This window comes from Podarcis muralis, chromosome 9 (assembly GCF_964188315.1).
Source record: "Podarcis muralis chromosome 9, rPodMur119.hap1.1, whole genome shotgun sequence".
Lineage (NCBI taxonomy): Eukaryota > Metazoa > Chordata > Lepidosauria > Squamata > Lacertidae > Podarcis > Podarcis muralis.
Window position 1 is genome coordinate 78068028 of NC_135663.1, and position 24202 is coordinate 78092229.

The 24202-nt window shown below is 44.3% G+C and overlaps 1 protein-coding gene across 1 annotated transcript in view; it reads left to right on the plus strand.

Moving 5' to 3' along the window:
• Positions 1–24202, plus strand: part of HTT (huntingtin) — a 119149-nt gene that overhangs the window by 74953 nt on the left and 19994 nt on the right. Inside the window, 15 exon segments of the mRNA XM_028743942.2 lie at positions 3897–4076; positions 5271–5447; positions 5914–5990; positions 8107–8245; positions 9633–9755; positions 11510–11720; positions 13503–13648; positions 14967–15144; positions 16328–16423; positions 17642–17829; positions 18229–18355; positions 19421–19521; positions 20188–20342; positions 23064–23203; positions 23807–23889. Coding sequence (XP_028599775.2) covers positions 3897–4076; positions 5271–5447; positions 5914–5990; positions 8107–8245; positions 9633–9755; positions 11510–11720; positions 13503–13648; positions 14967–15144; positions 16328–16423; positions 17642–17829; positions 18229–18355; positions 19421–19521; positions 20188–20342; positions 23064–23203; positions 23807–23889 — 2121 coding nt within the window.

The window sequence follows — 24202 nt, forward strand, 5'->3', positions numbered from 1 at the left end:
CCAGTCACCAGTCTAGCTGCCGCATTCTGGATTAGCTGTAGTTTCCGAGTCACCTTCAAAGGTAGTCCCACGTAGAGCGCATTGCAGTAGTCCAAGCGGGAGATAACTAGAGCATGCACCACTCTGGCGAGACAGTCCGCGGGCAGGTAGGGTCTCAGCCTGCGTACCAGGTGGAGTTGGTAGACAGCTGCCCTGGATACAGAATTGACCTGCGCCTCCATGGACAGCTGTGAGTCCAAAATGACTCCCAGGCTACGCACCTGGTCCTTCAGGGGCACAGTTACCCCATTCAGGACCAGGGAGTCCTCCACACCAGCCCGCCCCCTGTCCCCCAAAAACAGTACTTCTGTCTTGTCAGGATTCAACTTCAACCCATTAGCCGCCATCCATCCTCCAACCGCCTCCAGGCACTCACACAGGACCTTCACCGCCTTCACTGGCTCTGATTTGAAAGAGAGGTAGAGCTGGGTATCATCTGCATATTGATGGACACCCAGTCCAAACCCCCTGATGATCTCTCCCAGCGGCTTCATATAGATGTTAAAAAGCATGGGGGAGAGGACGGAACCCTGAGGTACCCCACAAGTGAGGGCCCAAGGGTCTGAACACTCATCCCCCACCACCACTTTCTGAACACGGCCCAGGAGGAAGGAGCGGAACCACTGTATAACAGTGCCCCCAGCTCCCAACCCCTCTAGACGGTCCAGAAGGATGTTATGGTCGATTGTATCAAAGGCCGCTGAGAGATCCAGCAGAACTAGGAAACAGCTCTCACCTTTGTCCCTAGCTCGCCGGAGATCATCAACCAGTGCAACCAAGGCAGTTTCAGTCCCATGATGAGGCCTGAACCCCGATTGGAAGGGATCCAAATGGTCCGCATCCTCCAGGCGTGCCTGGAGTTGTTCAGCAACCACACGCTCAATCACCTTGCCCAAGAATGGAAGATTTGAGACTGGGCGATAGTTGGCCATACTGGCCGGGTCTAAAGATGGTTTTTTAAGAAGCGGTTTAATGACCGCCTCTTTCAGCGGATCTGGGAATGTTCCCTCACAGAGGGAAGCATTCACCACCCTGCAGAGCCCATCGCCCAGCCCTTCCCGGCTTGCTTTTATTAGCCAGGATGGGCAAGGATCAAAGAGACAGGTGGTTGGTTTCACGCGTCCAAGCAGCCTGTCCACATCCTCGGGGGTAACGGATTGAAATTGGTTCCATGCAACTTGACCAGACAGAGCTCCAGCACTCTCCCGCCCCAGCCCTGCTCCCACGGTGGTGTCTAGCTCCTTCCGAATATGAGTGATTTTATCTGCAAAAAACTTTGCAAAATCGTTGCAGGAGATCTTGGGGTCTTTACAAGGCCCCGATGTTAAAGGTGGTTCCGTTAAATTGCGGACCACCTGAAAGAGTCTCCTCCTACTATTTTCTGCAGATGCAATAGAGGCAGCGAAGAAAGTCTTCTTCGCCGTCGCTATCGCCACTTGGTAGGCTCGACGTTGAGCTCTAACCTGTGTCCGGTCAGATTCGGAGTGAGTTTTCTGCCACCGACGCTCTAGCCGTCTCAGCGATTGTTTCATCGCCCTCAGCTCCGAAGAAAACCACGGGGCTGTCCGGGCTCCATGCAATCGGAGAGGGCGCTTCGGAGCCAGACAGTCGATAGCCCTGGTTAACTCCACATTCCAGCGGGCCACCAGGGAATCAGCTGAAAGGCCATCAACATGGGATAAAGCATCCCCTACCACTCTCTGGAAACCATTTGGATCCATTAAGTGGCGGGGGCGGACCATCCGAATTGGTCCCACCTCCCTGCAGAGGGGAAGGGTCGCGGAGAAGTCCAGTTGCACCAGGAAGTGATCTGACCATGGCACTTCTTTAGTTTCACTTTTACTTAGTGTCAGATCACCCACGTCACTAGAGGTGAATACCAGATCTAAGGCATGTCCATGACTATGAGTTGGGCCCAACTTATTCAGGGACAGCCCCATGGAGGCCATGCTTTCCACGAAGTCCCGAGCGGCCCCTTGTAAGGTCGTGTCGGCATGGATGTTAAAATCCCCTAGGACAACCAAACTAGGTGTCTCCAGGAGAACATCCGCCACGACCTGAAGCAGCTCGGACAGGGAATCCTTGGTGCAGCGGGGAGGTCGGTACACCAAAAGGAATCCTGTACTGCCCCTATTGCCCAACTTCCAGAACATGCACTCAGAAAACTGGGTCTTCCCAGTAGGACGCCTGATGCAAACTAATGACTTCCTAAAAATCACTGCAACCCCCCCTCCCCACCCACATGACCTGGGTTGCTGTGCGTAAGAGAAACCTGGTGGGCAAGCGGCAGCAAGGACAGGCCCATCCGCTTCATCCAACCAGGTCTCTGTCACACATGCCAGGTCAAATCCTCCATCCACAATCAGGTCGTGGATGGCAGTGGTTTTATTCATCATTGACCTGGCATTACACAGCAACACCTTCAGGTTATGTGGGTTTCCCCTGTTGATTCCTGACATCACAGTCAGGATTTCTGCCATTAGCTCATTCTGCTCTTGCCTCCTCCATAACAAGTAATGGGATCTATTCCGAGGTTTCATAAAAAACACTGCTCCTATGATAATTTCGTCTTTAGTCTTAAACAGTGTCTGCATCTAGGTGAAAACGTAGCACCAAGTCTACCTGATCTCCACTTAAATACTGTGGTTTCTAGTCCAAAGAGGGAAGATTGTCTCCCTTATTTTCTCTACAGATGTTCGGTCACAACAGGGGTGGTTGTGGCCAGAATCAGACACACAAAGCCTTCCAGGCCCCATCTTCCTCTTCAATGCAGCTCTGGGCTTCTGGGGAGAGGTTTAGTTCTGCCCAGCAAGACTCATGTTCAGTTGTAGTGTTGGGCTAGGTGCAGAGGTTTAAACCTCCCCAACAAACCCAATGATGTGATGAGCATGACTGTGGTGTGTGCATTCATTCATTCAGCCTTTATTGGCATAATTTAGACAATAAAAACCATCCATAAAACATTGATAATCCCGACATGTTGTTGTTGTTTAGTCGTGTCCGACTCTTCGTGACCAGAGCACGCCAGGCACTCCTGTCTTCCACTGCCTCCCGCAGTTTGGTCAAACTCATGCTGGTAGCTTTGAGAACACTATCCAACCATCTCGTCCTCTGTCGTCCCCTTCTCCTTGTGCCCTCCATCTTTGCCAGCATCAGGGTCTTCTCCAGGGCGTCATCTCTTCTCATAAGGTGGCCAAAGTTTTGGAGCCTCAGCTTCACGATCTGTCCTTCCAGTGAGCACTCAGGGCTGATTTCCTTAAGAATGGAGAGATTTGATCTTCTTGCAGTCCATGGGACTCCCAAGAGTCTCCTCCAGCACCAATCCAGACACATATTAAACACATAAAACATATTAAAGACTCACTAGCCAGATGGGCGGGGTACAAATAATAAGTTATTATTATTATTATTATTATTATTATTATTATTATTATTATTATTATTTAAGATTAAGAGGTGTGTGCATGTATTTGTGGTATGCTCTGTTTCATGTGCCTGCACACATATGAGAAAGAGTGTGTTGCATATATGTAATGAGTGCAGGGCTCTTACATGCTCAGTGGCCACTTTGGTGTCAGAAGACCTTCAGAGGGTTGGCCAACTTTAAATGTAGTTCTCTGAGTTAGGGTATCGGTAGAGGAATTCACACGTAGAGATGTCATCCATGCAACCTTTATGATTTCATAGACTCATAGAGTCATCTAGTCCCTTCCTGCAAGTGGGAATATTTTCCCCAGTGTGGGGCTCAAACCCACAACCCTGATATTAAGGATCTTACGCTCTACCGACTGAGCTATCCCAGTTGACAGTTGGCATTGCCTTAGAACTGATGAATCAAATTCTTTTTCCTTCCATAGTGCCAAAACCTGCATGATTCTGAACACTTAACCTGGCTGACAGTGAATCACGTTCAAGATCTGATTAATCTCTCCCATGAACCACCTGTGCAAGATTTCATTAGTGCCATTCACAGGAATTCAGCAGCGAGTGGACTTTTCATCCAGGCTATTCAGTCGCGGTGTGAGAACTTTGCAGCTGTAAGTTGTTTAGAGTTATAAAAATTCCCTGTTACCCTTTTTCTGTGACTCTTATCCTCACCTTGGGATTCATCTTCTGAGCCCCATCTGCAAAAGCCCTGTGCAAGGATTTCTGCTTGTACAATGGGGCCTTCCTCCCTCTGCTTCCCTTGTGCACATTGTACCTCCCAAAATTGGCATGGGTGTGTGTGTGGCATGGGCAGTGCTGGATCAATAAAAAATCCTATTCTATAAACCTAAATTTTAAGGGGGAGTGCAACCCTGTCCAGAATCGGCTGAATACAGTCTGCTTGCTTAGAAATGTCACCTGCTGTACCTCACGTTACGTAACCCTCTGGTTACGTAAAGTTCAGGATGCGAACACAGCAAACCCCGAAGTATTTTTCTGGGTTTCGACGCGCGTGCAGGGGCAGAACAGGCACCTCCGGTAGCAAAAACCTCAGGATCCGACCGGAGCTCTGGAACAGATTCCATTCGCAACCGGAGGTACCGGAGGTATTAGTAATTCTGTCTTAGGTGGATTCAGATTCAGTTTATTATCATTCATCTACCCTACTGTTATCTCCCAGCACTCCTGTTCAGAGTATCTTCTAAATTAGTCAGGATTACATGCAAAAAAGAGGTAGAGTTGGGTGTTATTTGGGGGGGGGCAAGGTTGACATAAAGAGAAACTCAAGGAAGGGGTGTGTACATTTTTGGGGTCCGTGCCTTTGTTTAGTCTGTGCCTGAGTTTAAGCTATACAGTGGTGCCCCGCAAGACAAATGCCTCGCAAGACGAAAAACCCGCTAGATGAAAGGGTTTTCCGTTTTTGAGCTGCTTCGCAAGACGAATTTCCCTATGGGCTTGCTTCGCAAGACGAAAACGTCTTGCGAGTCTTGCGATTTTTTCGTCCCCCCCCCCTTTTTCTAAGCCGTTAAGCCGCTAATAGCCTTTTAGCCGCTAAGCCGCTAAGCCTTTAATAGCCGCTAATAGCGCTAAGCCGCTAAGCCGCTAATAGGGTTGCTTCGCAAGACAAAAAAACCGCTAGATGAAGAGACTCGCGGAACGGATTATTTTCGTCTTGCGAGGCACCACTGTAACTCCATTAAGGAATGATTTGTTTTGTTCAGAGGTGTTCAAAACTTTCATATGTCATTTGCTTTTCGGTAGTTTAGTATGAAAAAGCCCTGTAATTTTCTTTTCTCCCTGTTTAGCCAACTGCAGTAAAGAAAACTCTACAGTGCTTAGAGGGGATTCACCTCAGCCAGTCTGGTGCCGTCTTAATATTGTACGTGGACAAGCTTTTGTGTACTCCATTCCGTGTTCTGGCTCGCATGGTCGATACTCTTGCTTGCCGTCGAGTAGAAATGCTTTTAGCTGCAACGGTGCAGGTACCAAATGCATTGTCATGTCTATGTATACTTTTGTTTGTCAGTGTTTCTGATACAGTGCAGTATTCTTAAATTTAATTTCCATTCAGTCTGCCTGTTAAGTAAATTGTGGCAACAAAATAATTTACCATGTCTCATAGGGAGAGTTGACTGTGTTATGTGCAATGTTGTATATAAACATAGCTATTTAAATGCAATGAGAAGGGGAGGGGCACAATATATTTAATGTGCATAAGTCTCAAGGCTTTAAATAGAAATACATATATCTAGTATCTAAAAAACTTCAGTTTAAGAGAAAAGTTAAGTTATTTCAGTCCATATTTGCCGTCTTAGGTAAAATTAAAATAACAAACAATGATTAGTGCTAACCACAGTTTCTTGGCATTATTCTTAACTTACCATACTGTATTTTTTTTTTTCATTTGCCAGACCTATACAAATGTTTGTCTTTCTTGTTTTTGTATAGAACAGCACTGCTCAGTTACCAGTTGAAGAGCTGGATAGAATTCAGGAATATCTTCAGAATACTGGATTAGCACTCAGGTAGTGCATTAGTGATGCTGTATTCTTGCAATATGGAATGTGCCAATCTTTCAAAATGTAGTTTGCATAGTCCCCCCCCCCCCCGCCAACAAGAAGTAATTGCATTAAACAGCTTCCTGTGAGAGAAAATCATAGTAATTCTCCCCAAGCTTTGCTTAAACCAACTTTTTGTCCCCCACCCCAACCAATAGGGGGACATGGTTCCTTGTCCCTGTCATCTTTGAATTGTTCCAGTTATTAAAATGGCTGTAATATTGTGTATGCCTTCTGTGAAGTGCATACCCTCCAACATTTCTCTGATGAAAATAAGGACGTCCAATTCTATAATGGTAATTTTACCATTTATACCCCATTCATCTTTACTAGGTTGCCCCAGCCAATCTGGGCAGCTTCCAACATACATAAAAAACATAATAAAACATTAAGCATTAAAAAAAACTTCCCTGTACAGGATTGCCTTCAGATGGTTCAGAGGTCAGATAACTCCATACCCGTCAACATTTATCCAATGAAAAAAGGGACATCCTAAGGAAACGTGGGACATTCCGGGATCAAATCAGAAAACAGGGTGGCTTTTCTAAATCAGGGACATCCCTAGAAAATAGGGATACTTGGAGGGTCTGGAAATGGAATAACTGAACTTGTTTCCAAGTCCAGAAGATGGAACTCTCTTGATTACCTTTAGGACTACACCAGCGAGCATTGCCTGCCCAAGTGGGGATGGAAAAGCCCAGTGCCCCCACAGTTTTCTTCTACAATGTTCATTTAACATACGATTTTACCCTGATCCCATTTCTTCAGTATCAACTCCTCAACTCCGCACTATTTAGATTTTAGCTATGGATTGCTTACATACTATAGAATGGTTTTTAACTGCGTTTTATATTATTAATCTTGGTAGCCCCCTGCTATTTTTTGTAGCCAGTAGAACTAGAATAGCCTCATATTTGGCTCCTCCACTTAGACACAGCTCCCTTTATCAAAATCCATACCATTGGATTGCACCAGAGGGAGATGTGAGATGTCAAGACACACTCCATTGGATTGGTTGGAGCCAACTATCATATGGCTGCTAACCAAGCACTGACTATTCCCCTTTTTAATTTTGTAATAATACAAAAGAGTGCACAAATTTTGCTTATTGACTTAACCTCTCCTAGCTCCTTTTTTCTTTTGTATCTTGCCTCTTAGATTGTAAGCCTTTTATGAAATAGGTAAAGGTAAAGGGACCCCTGACCATTAGGTCCAGTCGTGGCCAACTCTGGGGTTGCAGCGCTCATCTCACTTTATTCGCCGAGGGAGCTGGCGTACAGCTTCCAGGTTATGTGACCAGCATGACTAAGCTGCTTCTGGCGAACCAGAGCAGCACACGGAAACACCCTTTACCTTCACACCGGAGTGGTACCTATTTATCTACTTGCACTTTGACGTGCTTTCAAACTGCTAGGTTGGCAGGAGCAGGGACCGAGCAACGTCAGCTCACCCCGTCGCGGGGATTCAAACTGCCGACCTTCTGATCGGCAAGTCCTAGGCTCTGTGGCTTAACCCACAGTGCCACCCTGCGTCCCTTTTATGAAATATAAACTGCCTTTTCAAGAAGTTTGGAGCAAGTGGGTATTTATATGTAGTAATTATAAAAATAGAATTGTTCTTATGCCCCCGTTCTGCCTTCTTCTGGGTCCAAAGGATCTGCACTTTGGCGATCGTGCATCAGTTGGATGAACCTAAGGTGGTTGCTGCTGTTAACAGCAAAGCTCTTTCTTTTGGAAAATATTTTTGTTGTATTTTTGTACAGTAATTCAAAAACTAGTTAGGAAGAGTGCTGAAGGATATAGAGTCTTTCTGTTCTCCTCTGCAATTCCTTCTGCAGATTGAGCTACCTTGAACAGAACTGAGTCTATTGCCTCTCATTAGGAGGAAGGTTTGAGCCTGCTAAAATATATTAAGCACACCCTGCTTTTTAAAAATCATATATGGAAGTGTTGTGCTTAATTTATCAAGTGCACCATATCTCTTGTACTGTTGAAATTGTTCCCATTTATCCACTGGAGATGTTACCAGAATGTTTTTGTTTCTCCTAGACTCTGCATAATCTGGTTGCATTTCTTTTTTCCAGGCACCAAAGGCTCTACTCGCTCCTGGATAGGTTTCGTCTTACTGTAGCACCAGAAACAAGTAGCCCATCATCTCTGGTTACTTCACACCCACTGGATGGGGAGAGCCAGCCTGCTCTGGAAACTGTAATTCCAGATAAAGTAAGGCCGTAGATTATTGTTGCAGATTTACTGTAATTATAATTTTATTTTAAATGTACAGGTAACACTTTTCAGTCTAATAAACTTAGTAAATAGATGTACATTTTCTGTTCTGAATGCTAGAGATTGGTTAAAAGCAAGAATCTGTGTGTGTTGTTCAAACGTTAAAGCTTTGCACAGCAATTTCATGATTCCTGCTTCCATATTATAGAGCAATTGCATTCAGAGACACTTAGCATGTTAAAATGTTCCTTTTAGACATGCTGTCCTTAAAAGTGGGCCTAATTAATTTTTAATTGATCATTTTTGGCAAGTGCTCATCAAAATAGGATGCCTAGAATCAAATACAGTGTTCTAAATAAGGACAAAATAGATAGGTCTTTACACACACACACACACACACACACACACACACACACACCTTAAAATGCTAAGAATGTGATGCTTTTGTTGTTTGTGGGGAAGTGGTTTTGTTCGAGCTACAGAAAGCAGTCAGAAATGTGTGGATTCCTGTGCATTAAAAAAGTATGTCTCCGTCTAGAAAAAGATGGGTTTTTGCTGTAGAATGATTGACCTCTCACCTTCTCAATAGCTGACATACAGTTGTAGTAGAGAATGCAGGAGGAGGGTGGACTGAAGAGGACAAAATGGTGACTCTGATATGGTTAGAGGAACTGCTAAGACCTGGTTAGACTCTGGAAGTCTCTTCTGAAAGTGTCAAAGGCAGTGTCTTTTCTATCAGATGCATCCCTAGATTCCATCCAGGATAGATTCCCGGTGGTCATTACAGTGGTGTGCAGATACCTGTGAGCTTGTCATTGGAAGGCTGAGCTCCTGTCTTGGAAAAAACTCTCCAGGCCAACTGACGGAGCAGGCAGCACCTCAGTCAGGGCAAAAGGAAGCTTCACACAGCAGTTTTTCATCTTGTGACCTCTCTTGCTGGCATAAGTGGACCTTTTTGCATTGCAAGACAAGAACCAAGTGAATTAAACTCTAAAAAGGTTATCAGAGCATTGTAGCACTGCTTGCCCTGTTTGTGCTGACAAAATTCTGATACCGTCCATATGTCTGGTGAACTGCTACTTGCTCAGAATTGTCATTCTCTTCTTAGCCTGGTATTTGAGGCTTCTGTTGGTCACCCACGATGGTTGTGGTGATCCAGCAGAAGCCTTGGATGCTGTGTGAAAGAGGAGGGGTGGGGTCAGTCCCCTCACCAATAAGTTAGGATTGTATTATCAGGTAAATACATCCTTGGTGGTAGCAAGCACATAAGTATGCATATGATTTCAACTTTTGAGTCCTTTTTAGAAGCTTGATTTAAAGCAAGATAGTTTTATCTCTTTTGTTTTTAAGTATGTGTGGTTGATTGACACTCTTTTCTTGAAAGGACTGGTATGTTTCACTAGTGAGTTCACAATGCTACACGAAGTCAGCCTCGGCTCTGTTAGAAGGTGCAGAGTTGGTGAATCGGCTTCCTCAACCCGAACTGAGTTCTTTTATGCTACATAAGGTAATTAGTTTGCTGTCATTACAAAATAAAGGGGGATTTAATGTATACTTTTATGAATCGTCTTTCCTTTTTCAAAATAATCCAAATAAAAATACAAATCCAAGTATAAAAATATGATTGAAAATAAAAGTAACATGCCACATATCTTCTTTTTTTAATGCAGCTATTTTAGAACATAATAAACTCAATAAAATATACTTTGTGTTAGATATTAAGGGTGGAAGAAAGCCCTGAGAAAACTGTTCAGTAGTAATTTAACTATTTGTTTTAGATTTCACTGGTATTGTATCCCTCCCAGATGCTCAATTTGACACCATTATGATACCATTTATAAAACATCACATTTCTAACAGTGAGAAATTTTCTGCAGAAAAACATAGTAGTAAAATCATTTCCACTCCATATCACTGTTCCCAACAGTGGATGCGGTGCCTAGTTTTGGTCAGCCCTTCTGGCTCCTCCTCCTCCTGCTGCAGTCCAGCTTCCCCTCTTGCCAAGTTGATGCCCTCCCTCCGTTGCTTAGGAATCCCTGTGCGGCATGGATAGGAAATGCCAAGCAGCCAGTGAGGGTGCCTCCCCAGCTCCTAAAGGCAACAGATCCCCCCAGCTGCATCCTCCTGCTCCTCATCTGACAGCAACTGCCCCCCTAGCCTCTCAAGCCTGTTGGCACCATAGGGCTCATGGTGGTTGGCCACTGTGAGAACGGGATGCTAGATTAGATCCTGACCCTCTGGGTCCCTCCCACCTCTACAGTTCTGTTACTGTATGACCATTGGCCTAATCCAGTGGGCTATTCCTACACACCCCTTCACAACAAGGATTTGATGTGTAAGCTTCATAATAGAATAAAATATCCAAGCTAAATTAATTTGGGTAGCCAAGCCTTCACTTCAGGGAATAGATGGTTACCTTCTTTTTTAGAATCCAGACACGTGAAATCTTTTATCAAATATCCATGTTTTTTCTCTCTTGTTTAAATGAAAACTTCGGACGTTTTAAAATCTTCATTAAAATAATTTACTAAGGCTAAGTAAGGGCACGCTTACTTGGAATTAAGCCACTATGACATAATAGTATGCAGCTTTGTGACTAATGGGCTGCCCTGAGCAATAGCTAATTAGTAAATTGTTTAAAAGGAGCAAAGGTTACACATTTGCCATCTTGCTCAATGGAATTTTAATAAATTATGTCTTGTATCTTACAAATATAGAAACATCCGTAGATTTCATTCAATATGCCATTTATTTTTATGTATGTAAATCAAACTCAGTTGGAGCACTGAAGCTGTGTCTCCCTTCTGCACACACACACAACACCATGCCATACAATTGTGGCTTAGCATAAATTCTGATGAAGTGCTTGCTACTATTATGAGGTGCATTAAGCTTATGCATTAAGCTCAAGCCTATATGTATACAATCTAAATACCTTTTGAGTTTTTTGCATTAGACATAATTACTCTTATTTTCAGAGTGTTGTGATAATCTAGTCTTACACTAGGTGTCCTCCATTTTGTGGGTGTACTTTGGGCCAAAAAGCCTCTACATCTGTCTGCTGTATCTGAGCTAGACAGGAACTGATGATGTAAAATTTTCAACAATTTCAATTCCATCCTGACTGGCAATCATTATATAACCAAGCTAGCACTTTAAATCATATAGGCTTATTAGAATTTCTAGTTTTCCTTTTCTGTGTGAAAATGTTTTGTTTTGTTTGTTTTTTGTCAACCTTTTATCCATCATTTGTTCTTTCAGGACTTCAACCTAAGCCTTCTAGCTCCATGTTTAAGTCTTGGCATGCATGAAATCTCCAAAAATCAGAAGAGCCTTTTTGAAGCTACCCGTTGGGTAACTCTCAGTCATGTGACAGCTATCGTACAAAAGCTTCCCACCAGTCATCAGGTTTTTCAGCCATTGCAGCCAAATGAAACATCAGCATACTGGAAGAAGTTGAGCGATATTTTTGGTAATCGAAGTAGAGAGTATTTACTTTTGTAAAACAGTTGGCTATATTGCAGCATTCTCACAACTAAATCTGTACAGTAGCAAGTACCCCCAGTAAACTTTTCCTGCCCCATCAAATCAATAAGCTGTGTGAGATCAGCCTGCAGAAAGAATAGAATCATAGAATAGAATAGAATCATAGAGTTGGAAGAGACCACAAGGGCCATCGAGTCCAACCCCCTGCCAAGCAGGAAACACCATCAGAGCACTCCTGACATATGGTTGTCAAGCCTCTGCTTAAAGACCTCCAAAGAAGGAGACTCCACCACACTCCTTGGCAGCAAATTCCACTGTCGAACAGCTCTTACTGTCAGGAAGTTCTTCCTAATGTTTAGGTGGAATCTTCTTTCTTGTAGTTTGGATCCATTGCTCCGTGTCCGCTTCTCTGGAGCAGCAGAAAACAACCTTTCTCCTCCTCCTTTTATATATTTGAACATGGCTATCATATCACCCCTTAACCTCCTCTTCTCCAGGCTAAACATGCCCAGCTCCCTTAGCCGTTCCTCATAAGGCATCGTTTCCAGGCCTTTGACCATTTTGGTTGCCCTCCTCTGGACACGTTCCAGTTTGTCAGTGTCCTTCTTGAACTGTGGTGCCCAGAACTGGACACAGTACTCCAGGTGAGGTCTGACCAGAGCAGAATACAGTGGCACTATTACTTCCCTTGATCTAGATGCTATACTCCTATTGATGAGGCCCAGAATTGCATTGGCTTTTTTAGCTGCCGCGTCACAAAGCTGAGGACTGTTTTCCTAGCAGGTTATATGGAGAAAGGAAATGGAAGTGAGACCATGCTAGTATGAGACCACCAGCATTTATTTTGCATCTTTAGTGAGGTCAAAGGATGATGAGTTGATCCTATTTCTGTTGAGCCAGTGTCATGAATTCCCACACTTCTGCCTGGAATTTACATGACTTCACAGAAACGTTCTTTACATGCTGGTTCATGTACTCCTGAGCAGAGCCATGGGAAGGAATTGTTTTTGTGTTTTCAGTACATACCTCCTCAGAAGAAAGCCACAAGCTATCCCAGTTGGCCTGATTCTGGCACCCCAGTTTCCCTGCCCGAAATAGTGGAATATCTTTTCAGGTGGGAGGCTTCTGAGTGGGGCCTGTGTTGCCCACATAACTCCAGCATAGTTCTTAGTTACATGGAAGCTCATTTGCCGTCAATCTGCTGTAGTGTCGGTGAGACCTGAAGGACCCACCTTTTGAGGGACCTCATATAGACTGGAGGACCTCATACCTAGCATGAGACCCATGTCGTTTTGACGCATCATCTCACTAGTCTGTAAAAAGAATAGAGAAACATGATGCAGGTTCATGACACAAACTCTTGTAGGAGACCTGTGCCTAGAACTCTCATTAGGCAAGCTTGAAATTGGAAAATGAGAAATTCAATGGGAGAAGGAGGAAGAAGCATCCGAATTAATCAGAAATCACACATCATTAAGGAAGGCAAGAATTCACATGCAAAGTATCTTAAGCATAACATTTATTAAGTTAAATAAGATTATATATAAGGGCTGCCAACTTTTATTGACTGCCACAGCTTCTCTGCCTGTAACAACTAGTTAATTGGGCAACATTAGGGGGTTATGTTTGTTCCCGTATTCTACATTCATCCCAGATGATTTCTGCACATGCTGTGGAATACCCATGAGATATTTCCCCCCTGTGCCCCTCAGTTTTAAAGTTTGGTATTTGCAGATAATATTTTTAATGATATGTCCTTACTATGCAGGAGACCCAGGGATGTATCAATCTACAATGGTCTTGTCTCGTGCTTTAAGTCAGCACCTGGTGTTACTTTCAAAACTGCCACCCTCTCTTCGCATTCCACCCGACAAAGAAAGTGACATTCTGAAGTTTGTTGTAATGTTACTAGAGGTAAGGCCACAAATGTAGCAAATGGAATATTGCTTATCAGATGTGTGTGTCATCACAACCTTTACTATAAAATCATCTAAGGTCATAGTTCTAGTGGTTTTTTATTTTGGGAGTTTTATCTGCCATACTTCTATTGAGATGGCATATGTGGAAACCGTTTGAAAGTACCGTATCTTTCGCCCTATAGGACGCACTTTCCCCCCTCCAAAAATGAAGGGAAAATGTGTGTGCGTCCTATGGGGTGAATGCAGGCTTTCGCTGAAGCCTGGCGCCGGGCTCCCACGGCTTCCGGAGAGTTGCCTGCATGCTGAAGCCTGGGCGCGCTGAGCTCAGTGCGCCCAGACTTCGCGCAGCTCTCTGCAAAGCTCGGGAGCCCGGCGCTGGGCTCCCACGGCTTGCGGAGAGTTGCCTACATGCTGAAGCCTGGGCGCGCTGAGCTCAGCGAGCCCACGCTTCAAGCTTCACGCAGCTCTCCGCAAGCCGCGGAGAGTTGCCTGTTCTGGGGTCGGGGGAAGCTTGGGTTTCCCCCGCCCCAGCCCCGCGCCTGGGGGGGAAATAATTTTTTCCCCTTTATTTCCCCCCCAAAAAACTAGGTGCGCCTTATGGGACGGTGCGTCCTATAGGGCGAAAAATACGGTATGTTACAGATGTGAGCACCTGCAACACCTGTTTGGAAAGTGAATAGGGTGGCATCAACCTTTCTGTAGCCTTTTGCAGTTACCTGTAGTTTGGAATGGGTTATATCTATTATTTTCCTAATTAGGAGGGAGAGACAACATGCATATTACTGCAGGAATAAAATATTCTGTAGTGGATGTAGGATGCATTGGCTGGGGACTTGTCTACACCTAGCACTGGAGGTGCCACCCACAAGTTGCACAGTCTCCCACCACTTCGGTGGCAGCAAGGGCAGAATCAGTTGGGGTGGCCAAATGGCACCAAGCCCCCAGGGATTCAGATAGGCAGAAGGAACCAGCAGTACTCACCTGAAGGGTGTTTCTGTGTGGGTGTCAGGATGGACCCATGGCCACACTCTCATCTGCAGGCTGCCAGTCGCCATAGAAGTCACTGCCCTGGCTCTGGGTTACCAGGGCCAACCTTTCTCTCTTTGTTGTGTTGCTTTGGCCCCTTGTTCCGGGTCTGATGCTAAGTTTGAACCAGGAGCTTTGCCAAGAAACCGGAGCAAACAGGAAGCCTTCCTCTTTTAGCGGTAGGGAGAGAAACTTCCCACATGGATGCATCCTAACAGCCATAGAGAAACGCCCTCCAGTTAAGTACCAATGGCCCCATCTCATCTCATACTGTTTTTATTCCTTAGATACTTTCTTGGCATTTGATACATAAGAATATTCCACTAAGTATTGATCTTCAGACTGTGTTAGATTGCTGCTGTTTGGCGTTACAACAACCTAATTTATGGAACCTGCTGGCATCAGTGGCGTATGTGACACATGCCTGCTCTGTAATCAACTGTATCAGATTCATCATAGAAGCAGGTGAGTTGCCTGATGGAAGTAGTATGGGAAGCTCCTTCAATCAAAGGGGCCCATCCCAGAATCTTGTATCGTCCTAATACCTTTACAAGTTTCACCCTGGGACCTGCTCTGTGCATTGTGTTTGTTTTATTTTATTCACTAAATTTACATACAGCAGTACCTCTGGATACGAACGGAATCTGTTCCAGATCCCCGTTCGCATCCTGAAGCAAACGTAACCCGCATCTGCGCATGCGTGCGTCGCGATTCGCTGCTTCCGCGCATGCGCGTGACGCCATTTTGACCGTCTGCGCATACGCAAGCAGTGAAACCTGGAAGTAACGCATTCTCTTACTTCCGGGTTGCCGCGGAACGCAACCCGAAAGCGCTTAACCTGAAGCATATTTAACCCGAGGTACAACTGTACTGCCTTTCATCCAAAGATCACAGGGTGGTTTACAGCATAAAACACGAAATAAAAAACACGAAATACAATCCCAAGTGGGTGTATCATCTTGTGCCCCTGCTTACTTACCTGGAGTGAGTGAAGTTCTCAGTGTACAAAAATCCATGATATCTAACAGCTTCGACAAAATGTCATTAGTTTGTGCAATTCTGTCTTACAAAACTAAGAGTACCGTATTTTTCGCCCTATAGGACGCACCTTTTCCCCTCCAAAAATGAAGGGGAAATGTGTGTGCGTCCTATGGGGCGAATGCAGGCTTTCGCTGAAGCCTGGAGAGCGAGAGGCATCGGTGCGCACCGACCCCTCTCGCTCTCCAGGCTTCAGGAAGCTATCCGCAAGCCTTGCGAGCCCAGGGGGAGTTCCCGCGGGCTCGCAAGGCTTGCGGGCAGCAGCCTGCATCCCAAAGCACGGGGTGCCCTCCGGAGGATGCCCCGTGCTTCGGAAAGGTTTCCGTAAGCCTCCCGTGCCCGGCGGGAGGTCCCGCAAGGCTTGCAGGCAGCAGCCTGTTCTGGGGGCTGGGGTCGGGGGAAGCTCGGCCTGGGGGGAAAATAATTTTTTTTCTTTATTTCCTCCCCCAAAAAACTAGGTGCGTCTTATGGGGCAGTGCATCCTATGGGGTGAAAATCGGGCATATTCGGTATTTTTGTTCAGTTTGCAATTCAAATACTTGTCCAATAATGCTACTGCAGGGGAATTAAAGATTAGTGTTGAGAAATGCTTGGTGTGTCTCTCATACAGTGGCAGTTGAACCTGGAAATCAGCTTCTTAGTCCAGAAAGGAAGAAGAACATTACAAAACCTGCAAGTGAGAATGAAGTAGATCCACAAAGAGAAAGTAAGGAGATTCAAGCTTCAAATGTGCATATAATGGTGTTTTAATTTAACTAGTATAAACTTTTACTCACTTTTGTTGTTTTAAATCTTTAGCATGTACCATTTCTTATATATAGTTCCACATTTACTACTATTGTTGAAATATTTGCCTGTTTCATGTACATATTCTGTTGCCACTTTATGAAGGCAAAGATTAGATGTAATGTTAAATGCGTGACTGCATTTAATGTATCTTTTTAAGCTTTCAAAGTAGCAGGGCCTGTGAGGCATGATAATGGCTTCTCTGGGCGAACGGTGTTCATCAGAGCCCACATTTGTGGAGGAACCCACTTTCCCTATGTGTTACGATCTCAGGGACTAATTTTCCCTCTTTGAGCTGTTGCCTTGGAGGAAGAATTGGAAGAAATTTCCCTCCAAGCTGGCTACAGTGGTGTCCCACTTCCCCAGAAGTTCTGGCTCAGGAGCAGCTGTTCTGCCAGCAGTGCTCCAGCTTGAAGAGATTTCAGTGCTGTCCTCAGGCTGCTAAAACAGGCAAGGTGCTTTAACCAAAGCAGCTTTTCTCACTGTGGAGTGAAGCTAATCATAATCTTATTGAAGGCCCAGTATTCCTAAAATACTGGTTCCTAAAATTGCTCTAGCTCGAGGCCTCCACAGAACTGCCTGGTCTGAATTCCTTGACTAAAACCTTCCGTCTACTAAACGCTGCAGTACCAGATCCTGTTTCTACCAGATCCTGTTTCTACCCCACCCACCCACAGTCAGCTATTAATTTGAAAGTAAGAAAACGACACATTACCTGATATTCAGAAGACATCTTAAGGCAGCCTTGTTCAGGGAAGTTTTTAATATGTAACGCTGTACTGTTTTTAACACTGATTGGGAGCCGCCCAGAGTGGCTGGGGAAACTCAGCCAGATGGGCGGGGTATAAATAATAAATTATTATTATTATTATTAAATGGATTTACACATTTAACATCACATCTACGTTGCCCTTCAGAATAGTTTTCATTGATACTGCTCTTCCTGGTTTTTTAGATAATTGTTCAGTATGCACCATTTTTTATGGCTTGCCAGATGAAGCCTGTTAATGTGTTTTGTCAAGATAGCTGTTCTGACACCATAGAGTTCTAGGGATAGATTGGAGCAATTTTGAATTTAGTATGTTTGTATGTATTGGAGTATTCTGTACTGAACTTTTGTATTCTTTCCCAATTCAAGAATTTGAGTATATTGCAACGACTTGTGAAATAGTAGCAGAGTTGGTGGAATGTTTGCAATCTGTCTTGGCTTTGGGGCACAAGAAAAATAGCCATATTTCAGCATTCCTCACCCCTGTTCTTAAGAACATCATCATCAGCTTGTCAAGACTGCCCATAGTAAACAGCTATGCAAGAGTTCCCCCACTGGTATGTGTTTAACTGCTAAAGTTGATGTTGAAAATTATTGCTGATCATACTGTCATGTTTTTTCTTGATTTTTACTAGGTATATTTTTCTCACAGTAAATTATATAAGTATGTAAATTACACGTTTTCATGCCTAAAGGCCCCTATTGAAAATTTGGTTGTGGTCTTATGAGAATCCCTTCTCATAGGTTAAGAGCGGGAGTGTCATTTTTGGACATCGGTTCTTAGCTTCTTACACATGCAAAGAAGTCAACATGTCTTCTCTGTCTCCCTCTTTGGTTGTTGACAAATCAGAGGGTGCTAGCTTAAAGACAAGAACCTGATGTTCTTAATGTCTGTGGAAAGGTAGGGCTCCAAACTGCAAGATATTTATATTTCTTTATGTCTCCATATTATCCAGGTCTGGAAACTGGGTTGGTCTCCAAAGCCCACAGGTGATTTTGGCACAAATTTCCCAGAAATACCAGTAGAATTTCTTCAGGAGAGAGAAGTATTCAAGGAGTTTATCTATCGAATTAACACATTGGGTAGGTAGATAAACTGAGCTGAATATATAAGTTGTAGTTTAGTCTTTATTACTTTAAAACACTGTACATGGTGAACTAACGTTATTTTAAACTGTTTAATACAAAGTAAGCCTTGGTTGTGAGTGGGTGACCTTGAGGTACCTTAGTATTTTGAAGTCAGAGGCAAAGGCCTTTTCGATTTCCAGATCTGCTACACTGAACACTGCAGTATGTGGCATACCTCATTAGGTCAGATTCTGAATATGGACTTATCAGTTTTCAGAAATGAGATGCCCTTTCCTGCATATCGAAAATAAACTTAAACTTCATAGAATCTGAAGGAACATTTTCAAATATAAATATGTATTTTGTGTTGTCTTTATGCAACACTGCAGAATAAGTTACTTTTGCAATTTAAACCAACTTTCCACTTGGAAAGAAGAGTTCATTTCCACATGCTTACAAAAATGTAGGTGGGGAGAGGGAAAATCTTTAGCCTCCAATATGAATGCACAGATTAGAGTGTGAGCATAGATAGAATTTTTACATTTTTCATAGGTTTTTTTTAATGGGGCGTATTTATAATCATAAAATGACATAAGGAAAACCAGCATTCTACAGCAGAAAGCAGGCCATAGTCACGTGTGGATGGAATGTTGGGGTGTGGGAATGTTGTAGGTTCTCACATGGATAAAACTATGATTTCAAGGAAAGAATTTCTAGAACTGGCCAAAATAAGCAATTATGGTTGCAGAATGCAAGTTTTATATGTTAATTCTACACATAAACTCTGTGTGTCATAAGGAGTCTTTACACATAAACTCTGTGTGTCATAAGGAGTCTTTACACATAAACTCTGTGTGTCATAAGGAGTCTTTACACATAAACTCTGTGTGTCATAAGGAGTCTTTACAGGTAGTTAGTTATCCATATCTTCCCCACCCCTGGCAGATAAACATACTATGTTTTCAGAGATTTCTAAAACTTCTTTTGTTAATAGCATAAAAATACAGCTGTGGAACCTATACTTTGGTAATTCTCTATCCTTTGAAGTGGTAAACATCAGGGGTTTGGATCTTCCCTCAGGGTGGACAAACCGCATGCAGTTTGAAGAGACATGGGCTACTCTTCTTGGTGTTCTTGTAACCCAGCCAATTGTACTGGACCAAGAGGAAAGCCAGCAAGAGGTAAAGTAATCCAAGGAATGGTTTTATTTTGTCAATTCCACCTCCATATTGTTGCCGATTTGGATTTTCCAGTAACGCTACTGGAACAGACGGGCCTGTGTACAAAAGGAGACAGAGCCCCCAGGGGAAACTGAATAGAACATACAAATTGTCCTATGAAGAGAGTTTTTTCCATGTTTCTACTCTTAAGTTGCAAATTGGAGCTCTGCCAAGAAGAAAGTTGTAAAGGTAAAGGGACCCCTGACCATTAGGTCCAGTCATGGCCGACTCTGGGGTTGCGGTGCTCATCTCGCTTTATTGGCTGAGGGAGCCGGCGTACAGCTTCCGGGTCATGTGGCCAGCATGACTAAGCCACTTCTGGCGAACCAGAGCAGCACACGGAAATGCCGTTTACCTTCCCGCCGGAGCGGTACCTATTTATCTACTTGCACTTTGACGTGCTTTCGAACTGCTAGGTGGGCAGGAGCTGGTACTGAGCAACGGGAGCTCACCCCGTCACAGGGATTCGAACCGCCAAAATTCTGATTGGCAAGCCCTAGGCTCAGTGGTTTAAAGAAAGTTGTAATCCTAGCTTATTAGGTATGAAACAATGCTTCTTTGCAGGTTTTTCTTTTCTTATTGTAGAATTACACTCATAACTTTGGCTTCATGTGTTCCTTTTTTCAGGAAGATACAGAGAGGACCCAAATAAATGTTCTAGCTGTCCAAGCCATAACATCCTTGGTGCTGAGTGCCATGACAATCCCACTTGCAGGCAATCCAGCTGTTAGCTGCTTGGAGCAGCAACCTCGAAACAAACCTTTAAAAGCTCTAGACACAAGGTACTTCTGATGTTGGTGCTCTTCATGCTTGTCTGTGGCGATGCTTATCCCAACTTTTCTTTCCCTGAATTCTTTTCAGGATTTTTAAAAATTAGTTTTTCATACCAATGTACAAAATACAGCAATACAATATAGAACACAGCATTCTGTAGTGCTGGGGTGGCACATCCTATTTCACCACTTGAGACAAAACAGGAAGTGCCGCTACTGGCATTGGCACCAATCTCTAGTTAGCGCTTGCATAATTTTTGCAAAATTTCACTGGAAATCAGTGCCAGTGTAGTTTCTTCACAGGTGGCAGGGATATGCTGGGTGCCCGCAGAGGCACCGCCTCAGGGGCTTCTGCTACCTAAGGCAATGGCTTCACCCCGCCAAATAGCTGGACCTGCCCTGGGTAATACTTGGTGGCGAACGCATGCATAGGCCAAGGAAGCACCCACTGACTCCCATGATCACCAGTGAAGGCAGGTAAATAAATGTGTGGGAATGCCATGCCAGCTCCTCCACCCCTTTTACACACAGGAAAAGCAAGAATCCTAAAGACCTCCTAGGTCCAGCACAAGACATGAGCCTTCCTCCTCCAGTGTAGCAAAGAAACAAAAACTGGCCAGGCAGGACGGAGGCAGCCGAACAGGTGGGAATACCCCCTTTGCTGTCACAAACAAATTGGCAGGCTAGCTGGCAGCCCCCTCCTCCACCAACACAAAACAATAAAAAACCTAAGCAGCCTAAGAGATGGGAAGCCCTCCAGCTCCAGTGTAAATCAAGGCACCAGAGAAGTGAGGAGTTTAGCTTCCCTCCCTATGTTGTGTGCATGTGACCAACTGACAGAAAACCTACTGCAGCCAGGAAGAGGGGGAGAGGGAAGGATCCGAGTCAGCAGAAAGACCCAGTGAACAGAGGGGAAGAGGCCACGTGCTGGATTTAGGCTGCCACTACTTACCACTACTTGGGAGTTTGCTCCTACCAAGATTGAAAGTGGGAGGGAAACCTCATTGGAAAGGAAAAGCAGCCAAGCTGGACGTAGTAAAACAAACTGCAGAGATGGGGCAGAGTGCGAAGTCAAGTGTACTGCAGCCAAGCAAGGCTGGCAGTGCCCACCCACCGCAACTCACCTTCTTCCAATGGGCATTAAATGAGTGTGTGATGCATCTCATGGTGAAGGCATGAAGCTCCAAATCAAAATGCCCTCTGGGACAAGAAAAAGCAAACAGACCCAATCCCTATTCAAAATGTCTGCAGGGACAGGAAAATGCAGAAAGGCAGCCCATGGGTGGCAGGGAAAGGGAGACGGCTAGAGAGACGAGGGGGGAGAGAAGCAATTACCGTGAGCCGAAAGAGCTCATTAGCAGTCTGTCATCCGACTCAGAGGATGAAAGAGGGAGGGGGCAACCAGTCCCCGGAACTAGCTACTCACAGAACAAAGGAAATAGGAGGCGTGCCCTGCACTGATGGGCATGCTGGGGAAAAAGACGTCACAAATATTCAGTCGAGACATCTGACTGAGTTAAGCATGGACGCGTTTGTTTGAACTCTTGGAACTGCTTTGAACTTTTAGTAATAAATCAACAAGACAGAAATGGCTGTGTGCCTGGAGCGTTATCTCTACTAGTTTTGGCAGCAACAACTCCTTACAATGGGGCAAGTGGGAAATCCGTTCCTACTTCTTCTCTCATACCCCAAAGAGGGGAGAAGTTGACTGCCCAACCAACTGAAGAGGAAGGGATGGACTTCCCCAACTCCAGGAACTGCTCTGCACTGCAGAGCAGTATGAAGCCTCACAGGATTCCCTTTCGTCAATAAAGAAAATATGGGTTAAATTGCTTGCCTCAGAGGGGATACCAAGAAAGGTCCTTGCAGGTGTGGTACTTTTCATAGTTGGTGACCCTCTGCAATGTTGTCAACCTTATTTTTGGAGGAGGAGTGCCTGTTAGAATTCCTGCTCCATGATTACAGTCATGGGATTGTTGTCCTTCACATGACGGTATATGTTTTGACTCCACAGAGTGGGAAGTGACAGAGACAGGATGTTTGTGTTACTGTGTTCCGTGAAGTGGGACTATTGTCCTTTGTTCTTTTCCTCTTTGCTGTCTGATGCTAGAGAGAGGGAGCCATGTTGCAGTGCTCCGTGTGTGTTTATATGTAAATAAAGTAGATTAGCCAAAATGCTGAGTTGCTGAGGTCTGTCACGTGAACTGTGCAGACTCTACGGATTCCTAAGTGTGCCGATGTCTGTTGGCATCGGTCGCTGTGATGTTCGGGCTGAAGAAAGCTTTTGAAGCTCCCGAACAATCGACCAGGAGGGAGGGAACGTGCCAGTTGGGCATGTGTCTCTGCCAGGGTCCTACTCGAGTGTAGGACAAGCTCCTGACAGTGCCATCCCACTGTTAAGGAATGCCCTCCGGGAGTCGCAAAGAGCGAATTTATGGGTAATAGACTCCCATGTTGTCTTACGTGATACCCGTATCTGTATAATGATAGGCTTTTCTTTTCACAGCATTTGGTTAATTTTGAAATCTCTAAATTAGGCTAGTTCTAAGCAAATCAAGCCTAAGTTTGTTAATAGTTGATTTGCATTTTAAATTTGTTGATATGCCTTTTTTTCCAGAAGTGAATCCTGTTATAAAAATAAAAGCTGATACAGTAGTCTTTTTATTAGTGAAGATTTCCTGACTGTAGAAGCTGTTTTAGTCATTTATGATGATTTCTGCTGAACTTCAGGTTTGGGAGAAAATTAAATGTCATAAGAGGAATTGTAGAACAAGAAATCCAAGAAATGGCTTCCAAAAGAGACAACATTGCCACCCACCACTTGTACCAAGCCTGGGATCCTGTTCCGTCTCTTTCTCCTTCTGCTACAGGTACATATCCAATGGCTGCTTATGCAGAAGTTCTACAGTTTTTGAAATAGAAACAGAAAGGGACCTTAGGTTACTTCCTGTGGAAGTATTCTTCAGACTTGAACTGTCCTTGGCATATGCTCTTCTAACACCACTAAGTCTTGTTCTTGTCCACAGTAACTGGCAAAAGGAAATATGCAGCTTCACCCAAATGTTAACTTCCAAGGCTCCAGGGAAGCGTGCTGTCCCTGAATTTCCCCATTTGACATTGCTTGTGGAAGAGCCTTTCCCTCTGTTTAAGCTCGCCCATTGGACCGGCACTAGCCCTGACCCACCCCTGCCTTACTATACCTTGGGTCAGGCAAGTGGCTTCCAGAGAGTATATAAAGGTACTCTGCTGGGCATTCCATTGAACCCAAAGGAAGCAGCTGAGGTTACTTAACATAGCCCAAGTGATTGGAGAAATGGAGCATATCAGCAGAATCTCCAGCAGAGAGAACACAAGTTGAGCATATCAGTAGCAAAAAGGGTCAGCATTATATGTTGACCACAGTGATAATGTGTACTTTCAGGCTTATTGTGGGCTTTGCCTAAAAGAATTTTATATTTTTCTTTTTCTTTTAGGTGTTCTTATCAGCCATGAAAAGCTTTTACTACAGATCAATACAGAGCGTGAAATGGGAAATATGGGCTATAAACTAGGACAGGTTTGTTCCAATGTCTATATTTAGCGAGAACCTTTGTATTCTTGACTTTCCAGAGTAACAAGAATTGCTGAATTACAATCTTGGGATTGTAGGATTATTATTTTAGGGGAAGACAAACTATGATTGAAAACAGAATGAAGTAGCAGAGCAACAGACATGTGATCTCATTAACTCTGATGAGATAGCTTTGGCCATCAGGACCACTATTAGGATCTTCTGTAGAGGTTAGGCAGCAAGCTTCATACCAGATGCGTCTCCTATTCTTTGGGGGTAGGGGGAATTATTACCTTCCTATGGTCCCCATTCCTGCAAA